Source organism: Chrysemys picta, chromosome 9 (assembly GCF_011386835.1).
Source record: "Chrysemys picta bellii isolate R12L10 chromosome 9, ASM1138683v2, whole genome shotgun sequence".
Classification (NCBI taxonomy): Eukaryota; Metazoa; Chordata; order Testudines; family Emydidae; genus Chrysemys; species Chrysemys picta.
The window spans coordinates 76485402-76500891 of record NC_088799.1 but is presented as its reverse complement, the minus strand read 5'-3'; the positions used below and the strand labels follow the sequence as shown (position 1 = coordinate 76500891).

The 15490-nt window shown below is 38.6% G+C and overlaps 1 protein-coding gene across 1 annotated transcript in view; it reads right to left on the bottom strand.

Moving 5' to 3' along the window:
- Positions 1-15490, bottom strand: part of RPS6KA6 (ribosomal protein S6 kinase A6) — a 74872-nt gene that overhangs the window by 24707 nt on the left and 34675 nt on the right. Inside the window, exons 7-12 of the mRNA XM_005284541.4 lie at positions 12972-13078; positions 12643-12680; positions 9970-10112; positions 8663-8733; positions 7214-7302; positions 5957-6021 (exon numbers count right to left, since the gene is read on the bottom strand). Of these exons, the coding sequence (XP_005284598.1) occupies positions 5957-6021; positions 7214-7302; positions 8663-8733; positions 9970-10112; positions 12643-12680; positions 12972-13078 (513 nt within the window). The remainder of the gene's footprint in view (positions 1-5956; positions 6022-7213; positions 7303-8662; positions 8734-9969; positions 10113-12642; positions 12681-12971; positions 13079-15490) is intronic.

Sequence of the window (15490 nt, the reverse complement as noted above, 5' to 3'; positions counted from 1 at the left end):
CCTCTTAAACCAATACTCCAGGTCTTTCCTAGATCCCTTAAGGGAACAGTGAGGAATGGCAGCTCCTCATTATCCTCTGTCCTGATGAGCAGTACAGGAGTAAAGCATTACCCCAAACAGGTACTCCCCAGCCCTATTCAGGGTTTAGGGGGGGGGGGAAAAAAAAAAAAAAAAAAAAAAAGGTGGCTCATTCAGCATCTCTGTTTTCATCCTTGTATGTCAAGGCCAGTGGAAGGTTGAGTGGCTTGTAGGGGCTTTCTGCCTCTACGCTGGCCAGGTGGTACTCCCTGACCATCACCAGACTCCCACTGCTCCCTGCAGGAATATCCACTGTAGAGTAGTCATCCCTGGCCCACTATCACAGGACTTGGGGAAAATATGCATGAGCTCACCCAGAGCAGTGAATGAGACAGGAAGTGAAAATGACCATTACCAAACCAGAATTGATTATACACTAAGTGCTGTCAAATACTCAAAGTGCACACTGTAAAAAAGCAGGTACAAAACTTTCAGGTAAAAAAAGTGCAATTTTCTCAGTGGTTTTCAACCTTTTTTCATTTGCAGACCCCGGAGAAAATTCTGAATGGAGGTGCAGACCCCTTTGGAAATCAGAAAATCTGTGGACCCTCAGTTGTCTGCAGACCACAGGTTGAAAACTGTTCTAGATACTGCTCTCTTAGAAATCTCAGTTCCTTATCGATAGTAATAGGAAAATATATTGATACAGTAGCAAGAGGATTTCTAGGTATATACAAATAGCATTTTTTTCTTTCTTTAATATTTGTATTCCAATAGCACCTGCCAGACAGACAGAGAGACAGGTGAGTACAGGGAAATAAGATAATATTGGTCAGCATGATAGGCAGTGGTCTCAGCACACCAGCTGCCTACCTCTTAAGATTTTTGTAAGCATCGCAGCAAAGGAGAGTTTTAAGGAGGAATTTGAAGGAGGATAATGTTTCATGGTTCAAGGACACTCCTTCCGAGCATGAAGGGAAGCATGGGAGAAAGAACAAAGGAGCTAGTTTGAAAATTCAACAATAGGGCAATGGAAGTTGGCCTCGTGGGCTGATTGGAGTGGCAGTTGTCATCTTGGTAGCGAATGGGAGATGACAGAGTTAAGATAGGCCATGAAAAGCCTTGAAAAAGTGAAGACAAGCAGCTTATGTTTGATGGAACAGAGAAGGGGGAGCCAGTAGAGGGATGCAAAAAGGCACGGAATGGGGGTGATATGATCAAGTCATTGGGCTAGGAAAATGTTCTTTGCAGCAGCATTCTGAATAAAAATGAGCAGGGCAAGCTTGAATTTGTGAAGGTCAGGGAAAAGGATATTACAGTAATTGAGATGTGAGATGAGAATTTAGCTGTGTGGATGGATTGTAAGAATTCACAGATAAGGCCAGAAGGGACCACTGTGATCATCTAGTCAGACCTGCTGTACAACAAGCCTTTAGGACTTCCTTGCATTAATTCTTGTTTGAACTAGAGCATATCCTTTTAGAAAAAGATCCAACACTGATTTAAAAGGCTGTATTTTAGAGATGTTATGCAGAAAGAATCGGTCAAGATTTAGGCAAAGCCTGGATGTGAGGACTTAGAGAGGTCCAAATTGAAGAGGATGCTGATGTTATGGGTCTGTAAGACAAGCAGAACAGTGGCATTGTCCACAGCAGTGGTTCCCAAACTGGGGTTCGTGAAATGTTACAGGGGGTTCTCGGGAAAAAATTCCCTAAATCGCGGACAGAGCTATCCCTAGGGACCCTGGGCAGCTCGGGGCCACTGCACGGAGCCCCTGGACTTCAAGAGCTAAGCAGATCAAAGCAAGCATATCTATCACACTGAGGAGATTTAAACTTCAAGATTCCTTATAAGAAATGGAAAGGGAGGTGGATATTTTTTGCTGTTTTTAAAGTTAAATGGGCAGCTAGTATTTTTAAAATTATTATGAAGAACAAGTTTAAGCTTTGTCGTAACATGCCTTGTTTGCCTGGACTGCTCAAGACCTGAATGCTTGTGTAGGAGGAACTCTGAGTTGGCTTCTTAAGTACCTTCATGCTGTTTCACATCTGATACTCCTTGATGGAGCCTTGTCTTATAACAGGCTTATTCAAAGTGATACAAGCTACGAAAGTGAGATCTTGGAAGAGTGTTGCCATTTTCATAACGTAATAAAAATACTGTAATGATAAATAATTAATACTATATAGTGTGTAATAAGTATGTCATAAAAACAAATTTTATATTTCCAAGATCACTGCTTTTATAATTTATACTCAGGTAAAGGAGAAAATCCCTGGAAATATTCATTTTTAGGAGGGGGTATGCAAGACTTGACATTTTAGTGAAAGGGGTTCACAGGTTGTTAAAGTTTGGGAACCACTGGTCCACAGTAATCAAGAAAGAAGGCATCAGGGAAGGTTTTGGTGGCAGAGATTAAAAGCTCTGTTTTAGCCACGTTGAGCTTGGTCTGACAGCTAGACATCCACAATGATACGTCAGAAAGAGGCAGAAGTTTTAGTTTGGATAAACTGAGAAAGATCTGGAGCAAAGAGGTAGATATACAAGTCAGCAGCATGGAAAGCGTAGTTTAATTTGTGCAAATGAGATTACCCAGATAGCATGTAGAAAGAGAAGAGATAAGAACCAAGGATAGAGCCCTCTGGAACCCACACAGAAAGCTGAAAGGGGAGGTGAGGAGGAGAACCAGGAGAGGACAGTCACAGACAGCCAAGGGAAGACAAAATTTCAAGAAGAGCATGGCTGACAAGTCAATGAGGATGAGGATGGAGTACTAGTTCTGAGCTTGGGCAAGGAAAAGAGGAGTACCAGAGATGGAAGCCAGATTAGAAAGGGCCTCGCATGGAATTGGACAGGAACTCCAGAAAGCAATTGTAAACACTGCATTCAATGAGCTTAGAGACAAAAGGAGAAAGGAGATAGAATGATAGCTGGAGAGGCAAGTGAGGTCAAGAATGGGGCTTTTTTTAAGACTGAGATTAAAACATGATTGTATTATGAAGGGAAGAGCCAGAGGAGAGCGAGATATTAATAAGTGCAAGGGAGAAGATGAGAGTGGGTGGCTAGCTCCTTTAAATGAAGCATGTCAAGCTCCACTATATTATAGGAGGAGCTCCCAGTTTGGCCAGTTATGAGGGCGGGGCAGCATCTGGGGCTATAGAAGAATCAGAAAGGAAGGAGGTCCATGAAGAAAGCTGTAGAAGGTTCCTGGAAAGGCTGAAGACATGAGAGCAGCAAAGAGTTGCTGTCTGACTTCCAAGCCAGACAGCCAGAGCTGAGAGCCACAGAAGGCTGAGGGATGGGAGCAGCAGAGGGGCTTACCTCTGACATTTCCATGCTGCAAAGCGGGAACTAGAGGACTGAGCACCAGGGGAAGGGCTTACCTGCTGCTCTGCCTGAGAGTTACTGAACAGGGGGACCAATGGATGCTCTTCTGGTGAGGATGATCTCCCAGCAGAGAGGCGGGGGAGGGGGAACATGCTGGGAAAAGCTGGGTTATGCTCCAGTTCAAGGGGCTGTCGTGGCAGAAGGACAGGAGAAGACCAAAGAAAACCCCAGGTGTGGTAGAAAATGCCAGAGTATAGTATGTGTACTGTTGATGGATCAGACAGTGTGAAGTTTTAAGGATTCTATGCACTGGGGTCATAAATGACCTAGTTTTGGGGACTTTTGGTTATGGATTGGTTGGGCTATGTTTAGTAATTAACTGACCACCAAGGAGGCGTGTTACTGAAACAAGAGAGCATGTTGTGGAGTCTTTACCAGCCTAAGAGGGCAAATGAGACAGTAACCACAGCATAAGGACGACCAGCCACAAGGAAGAACTCAGGGCAGAAGAGTAATTGTTCACAGGGTATAAAGGTGTTCTGAGTATGTGGATTCCACCTTTGCTGACAAGGCTGTATCACACACCCCTCCCATACCAGGTACAAAAGGGGGTCATTAGAGACTCAATGACTGCATATTCTGATAGAAGCATCTTGGGACAACGGATTAGCTCAGCGGTCGGCAACCAGAAGTGGTGTGCCGACTCTTCATTTATTCACTCTAATTTAAGGTTTCGCTTGCCGGTAATACATTTAAACATTTTTAGAAGGTCTCTTTCTATAAGTCTATAATATATAACTAAACTATTGTTGTATGTAAAGAAAATAAGGTTTTTAAAATGTTTAAGAAGCTTCATTTAAAATTAAATTAAAATGCAGAACAGTGTGAGTGCCACTGAAAATCAGCTCGCGTGCCGCCTTTGGCACATGTGCCATAGGTTGCCTACCCCTGGATTAGCTGGAGCCCAAGACGACCAGTTTTTCCCTACCCCTCTTCAGGGGGCTGGTGTTTGGAAAGTGGAAAATCCCCAAACACAGGACAAAGACATCAAGGTTTTGATGAAAACAACAAGGAGTCTGGTGGCACCTTAAAGACTAACTGATTTATTTGGGCATAAGCTTTCGTGAGTAAAAACCTCACTTCTTCGGATGCATAGAGTGAAAGTTACAGATGCAGGCATTATATACTGACACATGGAGAGCAGGGAGTTACTTCACAAGTGGAGAACCAGTGTTGACAGGGCCAATTCAATCAGGGTGGATGTAGTCCACTCCCAATAATAGATGAGGAGGTGTCAATTCCAGGAGAGGAAAAGCTGCTTCTGTAGTGAGCCAGCCACTCCCAGTCCCTATTCAAGCCCAGATTAATGGTGTTGAATTTGCAAATGAATTTTAGTTCTGCTGTTTCTCTTTGAAGTCTGTTTCTGAAGTTTTTTTGTTCAATGATAGTGACTTAAATCTGTAATAGAATGACCAGGGAGATTGAAGTGTTCACTTACTGGCTTATGTATGTTACCATTCCTGATGTCTGATTTGTGTCCATTTATTCTTTTGCGGAGGGACTGTCCCGTTTGGCCAATGTACATGGCAGAGGGGCATTGCTGGCACATGATGGCATATATGACATTAGAGGATGTGCAGGTGAATGAGCCCCTGATGGTGTGGCTGATGTGGTTGGGTCCTCTGATGCTGTTGCCAGAGTAGATATGGGGACAGAGTAGGCAACGAGGTTTGCTACAGGGATAGGTTCCTGGGTTGGTGTTTCTGTGGTGTGGTGTGTAGTTGCTGGTGAGTATTTGCTTCAGGTTGGGGGGTTGTCAGGCAGGCCAGTCCTCGCTTACAGACAACCCCCCAACCTGAAGGCAGAATATGCAATATCTATGTCAGTCAGTGAGGGGATGAAGCTATAGCCAGAGAGGCAGGGTATGAAAAATGGCTATTTAGATTCCATATTGGTGTGAAGCACCTCACACCTGCTGTACCAGGGGTGGGGTGGGAAGAGAGATGTCTTTTTTATTGGAATATCCAAATTAAAGAAAACAAGATTAAAAGGGTGAAGATCAATTCTCTTCACCAAACTAGTTGGGAAAAGGGTGAGTTGGACATTCAGTGAATGTAGTGGGTTGGACACTCACTGGGTTCAGCCCTGTTGCCACTGGCAGTAGTAGGGAACTGAGGGAGAACTGTGGCCGCACTGCCTTTTATGGCTTCACACAAGGAGGCACAGTGTGCATGCACAGCCCTGACAAACACTGCTATTCAAAAGAATCCAGTCTCTTGAACACAGACCCCTACCTTGGGCTTACAATGACACACAAACCACAAATTTCTGTACCTCTCCCCTTGGAGTCATTTTGAAGGAGTTTTATTTAGTATTTTAAGATTTAAAATGTTCCAATTCTAATTACTATTAAAAATGTTAATGTATGTTTTAAAATTTTAGTGAGACCCTCAATACTGTACAGCAATGAGGAGAAATACAGTCTCAGAATACAAGAGTCAGAAGTCTCATTTGTCTAGTATATCCTGTTTAATTATCTTGCAATTTACAGAGATGTTGCAAATGTAGCAAAACTAAAAATGGCTTTGAAATTAAACTGTTTTGTACTTACATTCCAATCAACTGTTGAAAAAAAAGGATGTCTCTTGATTTCTTCAACTCCATCTGAACCAGCTCCTGCAATTATAGGGAACAAAAGTGACTAAATTAAAACCAGCTTTGGTGTAAAAATCTCTATACAAAATTGCATTAAAAGTTAGTTACTTGGTTTCTTGGAAAATTGCATGGAATCACTTATTCATGGAATAGAGTTAGAGTTTCCAAGCAAGATATTTAACTGAGAACAGACTGGCATATAGCTAGTAGAATTCACACACATTGAAGAAAAACAATCATGTTTAAAGGGAACCTGGAAAAAGGAAAAAAGTGGACTTGTGCCTTGTTTGCCTCTTCTGAATATATAAAGGAGCCCTACTCACAGGGCATCCTTACATCTAGAAGTTTACAAAGAATCAGGAGTACTTCCCTGCAAGTCACTAATTAATTTAATATTAAACCTCCAAACAAGTAATTAGAGACTATGCTTGGGGGAGTATAACAGCATTTTCTAATCTGCTTCCTGATTTTTTGTTTTTACTCCAGAATTACAGCCTTTTGGATAGTCTGATAAGCCACTGTTCCATGCACCTGTGGAGGGCTGCCGGCAAAAACAGGAAAATGGGACAGTATACTAAGCCACAGAAAGGCATATTGAGGGAGCTCAAATAAGAGAAAGGCTATTTTTTTCTGAATGATGGCTTGCTGACATTGTCAGACTAACAGTACGAGCTACACTGCTGAGGGAAGTCAGCACAATATGTGGTAAAACCGTTTGGTAAAACACTAAGGCTATGATGCACATCCTATTGAAACTGGCTGCAATACAGATTCAGTGCACAGAATCTTTGGGTGACTAAGAAAAGATCAACTGGTTCCAATTCCTGAAAATTCAATGTATTTGGTGTATCCAAGCAGTTGGCAAGAGCCAATTCATATACTCCAAAGCTCCCCTTATAGACTGCATGGCAGCTGCTTAGGTGAACTGGAGCTCTGTAGAATGCTGCATCCAGAATCTAGGTGAATGACTGGTCCAAGAAAGTCATCTTCAGCCTACCTTCCTCTGTCATTTACTCAGGTGAGCCAAACCCAGAATAAACATACTTCAAACTCGAGAAAATATGATAAAATGAAGTCTGTTGAATAACCAAGAACTGATATGACTGTTCAATGAAGCTTCACTTAACAATTAAATTGTTCACAAGTTATGCTGTAGATGATTTTACTTCAAGATCCAGGTCAAAAAGAACCAACCAAAACAAGATCACATTACCTAATCTGTTTGATGGGTTCCTTTTAAACAACATCCTTAGAAGACTTTGCGCTTCAGGGCTAAGGAATTGTGGCATTCCAAGCTTTGCTCTGGAGAAAGAGAATGGAGAAATAATGACTTCAAAAAGCATGTTTTGCTAAAAACGCTCTAGATGGACTCATTAAACTAAGGGTAAGAAACTCTGCAATCAGATCTGTCAATGTGTGTCACAAAGGCAGTGAAATTGTGTGAACGAGATTTCAAATTGAATATAAATATTAAAATAGCTTAGCTACTTGTTCAAGAAACTTGTAGAAAAAAAGCACACACTGTGGTATAGTGGTTTTCAACAAATAGGCTGCTTCAAACTAAAGCTGCATAAAGTACTTAAAGTTGTGTATCCTTGAGGAGATCTAAGTCTATCCAAACATGCTGGCATATGACAAAAAGGAAGTATTCATCCTTTCCTATCAGAACCAACTTCTGAAGGCATTTGGAAATAGCCAAAACACTCCTGTAATCTACACACCCACACAACCCCACAAGTCACTTTTTTATTCCTCCACTCAGAAAAAGCCTCAAGAATTAGATCATAAAGTCATTAGAGAAAGCCAATGGGGTCAACTTCATGGAGATTATTTTGTAAGGACAAAACTTTAAAACAACTTAAGTGATTTGAACAACTTTTTTAATAATCAAAGTGTCTAGTTCAGCTTGAAATTTCTAGGCAGAATTGTAACATTATGTTATACATGCACATATTCATTATACTACAAATCCTGAAATAGGCGGTGAACTAATCAATTTTCTGTATCAACGCTGCTATACATTAATCACAGACACTACCTCCTGCCATGGAGTCAGGACTAAAACAGCCTTTTCTTTAGCAATCATCCCCCTCAGAAAGTCCCAGAAGTCTAACCATTTGATCTGCAGGATACCCCTCTGACTACTCACAAAAGCAATAAAGTCTTACTCCCTCAATTAAAGAGTGGCAAAAAAGTACAGTTAGGACTTGTTTACCAATCACCACTGTACACTTGTTTTACTGTTTTTACAACATGGATTAAACTATTTTATACAGAAAGTGTGTGTATACACACCTATGTACACAGAGAGAATAGCATACACACAATCTGTATACACTAGGTTGTTTTGTTTTTATATAAGCTATGTTGTAACAAACAGCATATAGAAAGGTGGTTGGTAAATAACTAGTGTACTTTACTGCCCTATTTTTAATACTAACTTTACACACACACACGTGTTACAGTTTTAAGCCTTGGAGATATTCTCCAGTATCTACATTGTTTGTGATCAAATTCTTACTTTTGTGTTTGACATTTTATAACTTCACATCTTGCAAGTGAGCAAACTACAATACACAAGCTAAAGCATAATATCTATAGCTACATTTTCTGTTACTTTCAAAAAACAAGTGTAATTTTATTAAAAAAGAAAAATACTTACTTTAGTATCATATTCATAGTTTCATTTCGATCTTTACCTTGAAATGGTAGTGTACCAGTAAGCATTTCAAACTGAAAAGAACAAATGTTTAATCAACATCAAGAGGTTAGTTATTTTAAAAGTACTTTTACAAGATTTTAATTAACATGGTATTCCACTTGTACTACACACACTAAGACCTGAGAAGTCTTCAGGGTGATTAGCAAATACATACTAATTTTAATTTTTAAAATATCCAAAAGTTAAACATTTTCTCTTTGAAGGCAATTTACATGACAATCAATATCAACTGTAGATGGGATAAAAAGATGATGTAGAACACCTTGGAGGGTTTTGCAGACTAATGGTGGTTCATGGACCATAATTTAAAAGCTACTTGAGGAGTCAAATGGAACTCTCCCTGAAGTCATGTACTGCTACACCACAAAAAAGTAGCCAAAAAATGTGTTTGCCTTTATTTTTCCTCCTCAGTACAAATGCTAATAGTGTAACAATTTACTGTCTGCAACAGCACAAATATTAATATTACTGGTGTATTCCACTTTTCCACGATGTTCATTGAACAGGCTTGCTGTTACAAACATTTTTTAAAGGAATGCTTTGCCAAACTCAGTTTTTTTGTTTTTTTTTTCTAATCTAAATACTAAGCAACGTGTCAAAGAAACATTCAAACTGAAGCCTAACAACAACCTAGGAAAGTGACTGAATAAAATTGTTCTGGACTGCTACAAAGTCACATATATGTCAATAATCCTTAGAGCAGGGATCGGCAACCTTTGGCACGCGGCTCTCCAGGGTAAGCACCCTGGTGGGCTGGGCCATTTTGTTGACCTGCCACGTCTGCAGGTTCGGCCGATCGTGGCTCCCATTGGCCACGGTTCGCCGCTCCAGGCCAATGGGGGCGGCGGGAAGCGATGGCCAGCACATCCCTCAGCCCGTGCTGCTTCCCGCCGCCCCCATTGGCAGTGGGAGCCGCGATCGGCCCAACCAGCAGACGCAGTAGGGAAACAAACCAGCCCGGCCCGCCAGAGTGCTTACCCTGGTGAGCCACGTGCCAAAGGTTGCCGATCCCTGCCTTAGAAGTATGCATTTCCTTAGAGGTCTAAACAAGTCAAGGTTCAACTTATTTCAAAACTATTGTTTCTTCAGTATAATCTAGTTACCAGCTTCTCCCAGGTCTTCCCCTTAACCTAAAGTCATTCTAATTCGGCTTAGGCAAGTTTATTCTAAATAAATTTAACATTACTCTGTGAAGGCATGCAGAGTATTTGACTGCAAACAACATTATGCAATTAATCATACAGTACCATAAGAACACCAAATGACCACCAATCGGCACTCTGGTTGTGGCCTCGCCTGTTTACTACTTCAGGTGCCATGTATTCTACAGTACCACAGAAAGAGTAGGCCTTCTTTTCTTGATCTACTGATTCTTTGCTGAGTCCGAAGTCTACAACAACAGCATTACAAAGATATATCTAGTAAAGAACTTTAAAAACAGTATTTTATATAATAATTTTATATTTTGGATTCAAACAACCAAAGACTGTTTATGAGTAAAGAAATGGTTATCCTAAAGCTCACTGGAGAATGAAAGTTAAATAGTACATTACACAATCGATTGTACAGTGCCAGGAATATTTGAAAGTGAACTGAAAGTCTTAGCGACCATTGCTGTTGCTTAGTACATCTGCAATTAGGTATTTAAAACTTTACATATTTAGAAGCTTAAAATTATGAAAGGTTCTGCTTTTATTTTTCTTATTTGCTGAGACTTTGCTGCTTGTTTTATAGTACGGAAAAACTAGATTTAAGTAAGAATGTTTCATCCTAAAAACACCAAGTACTAAGGCCATGTCTACACTTTCAAGCTTGCAGCGGCACAGCTGTACCAATACGATGTACTGCTGTAAGAGCCCTCGTGTAGTCACGTTATGTCAAGGAGAGAGAGCTCTCCAGATAACATAATGAAACCAGCCCAACGAGTGGTGGCAGTTATGTCAGTAGAAGAGTATCTCCCACCGACACAGCGCTGTGCATATGGACGCTTATACTGGCAAAACTTACGTCACTCAAAGGGGTGTTTTTTTCACATCACTGAGCGACAAAAGTCTTGCCGACATAACTGCTGGTGTAGACATGGCCTTAACTTACTGAAAACAGCTTATGTAAAAAATCAGACTTAAGGTATTTCTATACTTAAAATGCTATAGCGGCACAGTTACACCACTGCAGTGTAGACGCGCCAGTGTAGACACTGCCTCCGCTGACAGGAGAGATTCTCCCATCAGCAAATAGGTAATCCACCTCCCTGAGAGGCAGTAGCTAGGTCAAAAGAAGAATTCTTCTGTTGACCTACCACTGTCTACACCGGGGTTTACTACTCCAGATATACATAAACTAGCCAAAGTCAGACTTGTTTATATCAAGTACACCTCTCAGTTCTCCTTTCCATCGTAAGAAGGAAAACAGAATTTTGTAAGTGCTTGTTAATTCAAAAAGCTGCCTTACAAGCAGCTTCCAAATGCTGATGGGAAAGAAAAACCTCAACGAATTACAAGTTATTTTCCTTTGGACCCAAGTTGAAACTGAATTTAAGTATTGGTGTACCCTGCAAAACAATATAATCTTGTAACCCTGATTTTCTCACTACCCCCCACCCTCCCGAACCCACTTTTCCAATAGTCCCTGCACCGTGAAAGCCCCAAATGGCTAAGGTGTTTAAATGTGGTCTGGAAGGAGCAGTTAATCTAAATTAAATCCTTCAATTTAGATTTTTGGCATTTCAAGAGAAGCAGAAAGCAAGAGAAAACCACTCAGAAGCTGAAGGAGTCCAAGAGAATGGTATCCAAAAATCAATATTATTGTATAGGGATTCAAATCCCTGATGTTGCCTAAGAGTCTAAAGCAAGTCTGAAACAAAAACACATCCTGTTGTGCTTTTAAATAATGAATATCCAGTAATTCAGTGATCTAAGCAAAGCCCATTTGGCTAAAAGTTCTATCAGAAAGAATAAAAGATTACAAGTAAAACTATTGTGTATATACATTGCACTAAGTGGATGAGAGTTTAAATAATGAATTTCTTTTTAATCTTACAAGGTGGTTCTAATGGCTGTTAGTATTTATACAGCACAGCATATAGTGGAGTTTATGATATAATCAACGTGGTAATTTTATTATAATTTTAATATGGTAATATAATTTAAGAATAAACTAGTTCACAACACTTTGAACCTATCCAAATGTTTATAATGCAAGTCTTGTTGGTTTTCTAAAAGAAAATAGCATAACTTTTTCTTGTAATACAGAATTTTTCTGCACCTTTATTTTTAAACTGATTAGACTATAATTTCTGAAATCACATTTTATATTTTTTTTAAAGAACATGTTGTCTGCACTAAATCTTTATCTTTCTTTTCTTAAAAGACCGAGTCAGCATATTGACATTTCAGCTTTGCTGAACCTCTACCTTGCTCAATTGCATTAGCTGTTGATCTTCAGATAAAGAGACATTTTATAATCAACCTTGCTATAACCTGAACAGTAGTTTATTTTGTTATTGATGAAGTGTCATCTGAATTTATTTACCTTGTTTATAAACTAGACATTGAAAGCTATTTCATATTTAAAAATAATTTCTACAACCACTTTACCCACAGAAATTAATCTTTACAGGTTTTTGGTTTTGATTTTAGGTTTAACACAAATACGATGGCTCCAATCCTGCCATCTAATCCACGTGGGCAGATTTCACTCATGTGGAGTCACACTAACTTCAATGGGATTCTGCACAGGCATAATAGTCTGCTAATGTAGATCAGATTGCACAATCTAGGGCTATATCAGTTAATTTAAAAAACTGTTAAATTAAGTACTGGTATATCAAGATTGTTATACAAGAAATTATATGGAACTCCACACTAAAATACCTAATTTCATTAAAATATTTAAGAGCTATACTATTAAATTTTACCTACCTGTTAACTTGATATGTCCTGCTTCATCAAGCAAAATGCTGAAAATTAAAATTCACATTCACCAATACACGTAACAGGAATATTTATATAAAACATTTTAAACATAGTAGCTAAAGACAGATCTGAACCAATCTCCCAATCTTTAATTTAATAACTCTGTACATTATATTTCAATCAATGCATATATTTAACTATTAAACCCAATACATATAGCTTATAAAAACATCTTTTACTCCATTTTTATATAATTATAGAGATGTATAATGAAAATGCAAAGAAACAATTAAACAAAATACATGTAATAGTGGATAAAATAAATTTTACTTTACTTTTCTGGCTTCAGATCCCTGTATACGATCCCCAAGCTGTGTAGATGATCCAAAGCAAGGGCCAGTTCTGCGAGGTAGAATTTCACATCTTCCTCTGTAAACATAACCTAATAAGAACTGTATAGATTTACCTTCAGATCTTGTCAGTTTCTAATACTGCAATCTAAAAACAGACAGTTCTTCTGCTTCCCTAAATTCAAATATTTCTCATAACTACTACATTTCACAAATTCTCAGGAGACAATTTCACTTAATACAGGTGATATGCAAGAATAAACTATCGACTATGAAGTTTTCTGTAGATCTAACCCTGACATTATTTTATAGTGTTCCTCACAATCCAGCTCTTACAGAATTTAAAGTAAAAATAAATGTTATTGCAACTGTAACATAGTATAGTTAAAGGAAAGTTAACTTTTGTATCTGACTTGCTGGTTTACCAGTGTTCATTCAGCCACAATGCCCTATACAGAGCATTTCCTATTCCTGTTTTTCCAGTTCAACATGTAGTTTGATATACTATTGCTTACAACAGTATAAAATATACAGGATGTGTAATTGTAACCTTAACATTTTATATTCCCATTTTATAGTTTTCAATTGAGTGCTGTTAACACTATTAAGACTTTTTTATTATTATTAAGTTTCCTTCTAGAAAAGGAACTGCCTGTTCCTAAAGTTAAATTCATACTTCACTGAAGTGAATGAGGTTGAAGAGTGGATAGAATCTGCACATCATTTACATGAACAGAGATGCATTCAAACCTTTTCTGCTCCCTTTTTTTGGAGGGCAGAGGGGAGGGGTTGAACATTTTGCTACAAGGTTGGATTAAACAGCAACAGCACATCTTTACATTTTGATAGTTGTATTTTGTCAATGGGGGAAAAAAACGAGATCCAGGAATTTTCTTCTTTAGTTTGCCTGCCTCTCTCCCTTATCACTATAGCTTTTCATGTAAAAGACCTAAATATGATTTTTTCCCCAAATTAAATGTGGGGAAAGTCAATAAATTGCATTGTTTTATTTCTGAAGTGAAAGCTGCAGTAAAAGTGCTTTATTGGATAGATATCAGCCATTTTCTGCATTGCAGCGGAAAAAGTCCCATACATTAGAATTTTAAAGACCAAAATTAACACTTTAAATATCTCATCAACAGCTAAACATTCAAAAACAATTTCAGATATGCCTGATAATCCATGTGTGGGATGGTTTCAAGTGGCCCTAGGAACCTTCCCCCCCCTCCCCCCAATCAGCATGGGTCATTCGCTTTCCATTGCCATGTGCTATTGCAATAGAAAACAGTTGTTTTTAAAACTATTGTGTTTTCTTTATAGAAAACATATCAGGTGTCTTAATATACAAAATGAAATGTTTAAAAAAAATCATGGTACTTTAGAAACAATCTGAAGTTTGTTGAAAACCAAATATAAACTTGAGTAATAAGTGACCTCCAAATTAGTGCTTATTTCTTTACTCCCAAAAGAGAGATTTATGCCTTTTTCAGATACCCAGCCAATATTTTTACAGCCAGATTTGCACCTTTCATTTAAGTATCTATTTTTGAAGATCAGTAAATTCTAGCTGCACTATCACAACAAGACCTGAAGTCATTTCCTGTTATACTGAGATTTCTTAAGGGAGACATCTTAGATCAAATGGAAGTAGAGATTGACCACTTTCCTGCTTTATGCCTCATTAATTCTTAACAGGTCTGCTGACTCCTAGAAATAGACAACTCTCTCAATATTTTCATAGCACAGCCTCAGGATATTTATGTTGAGTTTAGTTGTGAAATACTGAGAGATCAAAATTGCAAGCTAATAAAAGGAGTTCAATGTAATTTTAGGGCATATACTAGGTAAGCTCACTTAGTTCCCTGCCCCATCCCCAATATGTAGCTTGACTTTAGGAAACAGATGCACTGAGAAAATCCAGCTAATTGGTTCTTAAAGATTAAAGATACTAATTGGAAACTACTACTGACAATCTATTTCACATCAAAGTCAGTCAGCCGGCTACTTTGCCCAATTTTAGACAATGTCCTCCGTTAGACATTATCAAAAGGAATGTCTTGAAATCATATGGAAGCAGATTTAAAATCTTGACTTGTGAAATTTATGAAGCACTAAAAACTCTCATTATGAAGATATTTTCAAAAGTTTAATTCAACACCTAGAATTTTTACAGAAAAGTTTTGAAAAACAGATTTCTTAGCTTGAAATATTACAAATATCATCATAGTCCGCATGCAATTTCACAGACTGAGATTTAAAGACATGTCATCAGAGCAGCACAATTAACATCCCTCCTCAAACAAACAATAGTGAGCTGTCAATCACGGTTGTGATTTCTCCAAAATTTAAAAAAGTATTTTACCTAGGAAAAAAATATTCCAGATTCAAGAAACTAAACACTAAAATGATGCAACAGACTCTCAGGGGCAGCAAAACTGACATCAGGCTCTAATCACACCTCTGTTCTTTATTATATAAACCTGATTTACCTCAATTAGGTCTCT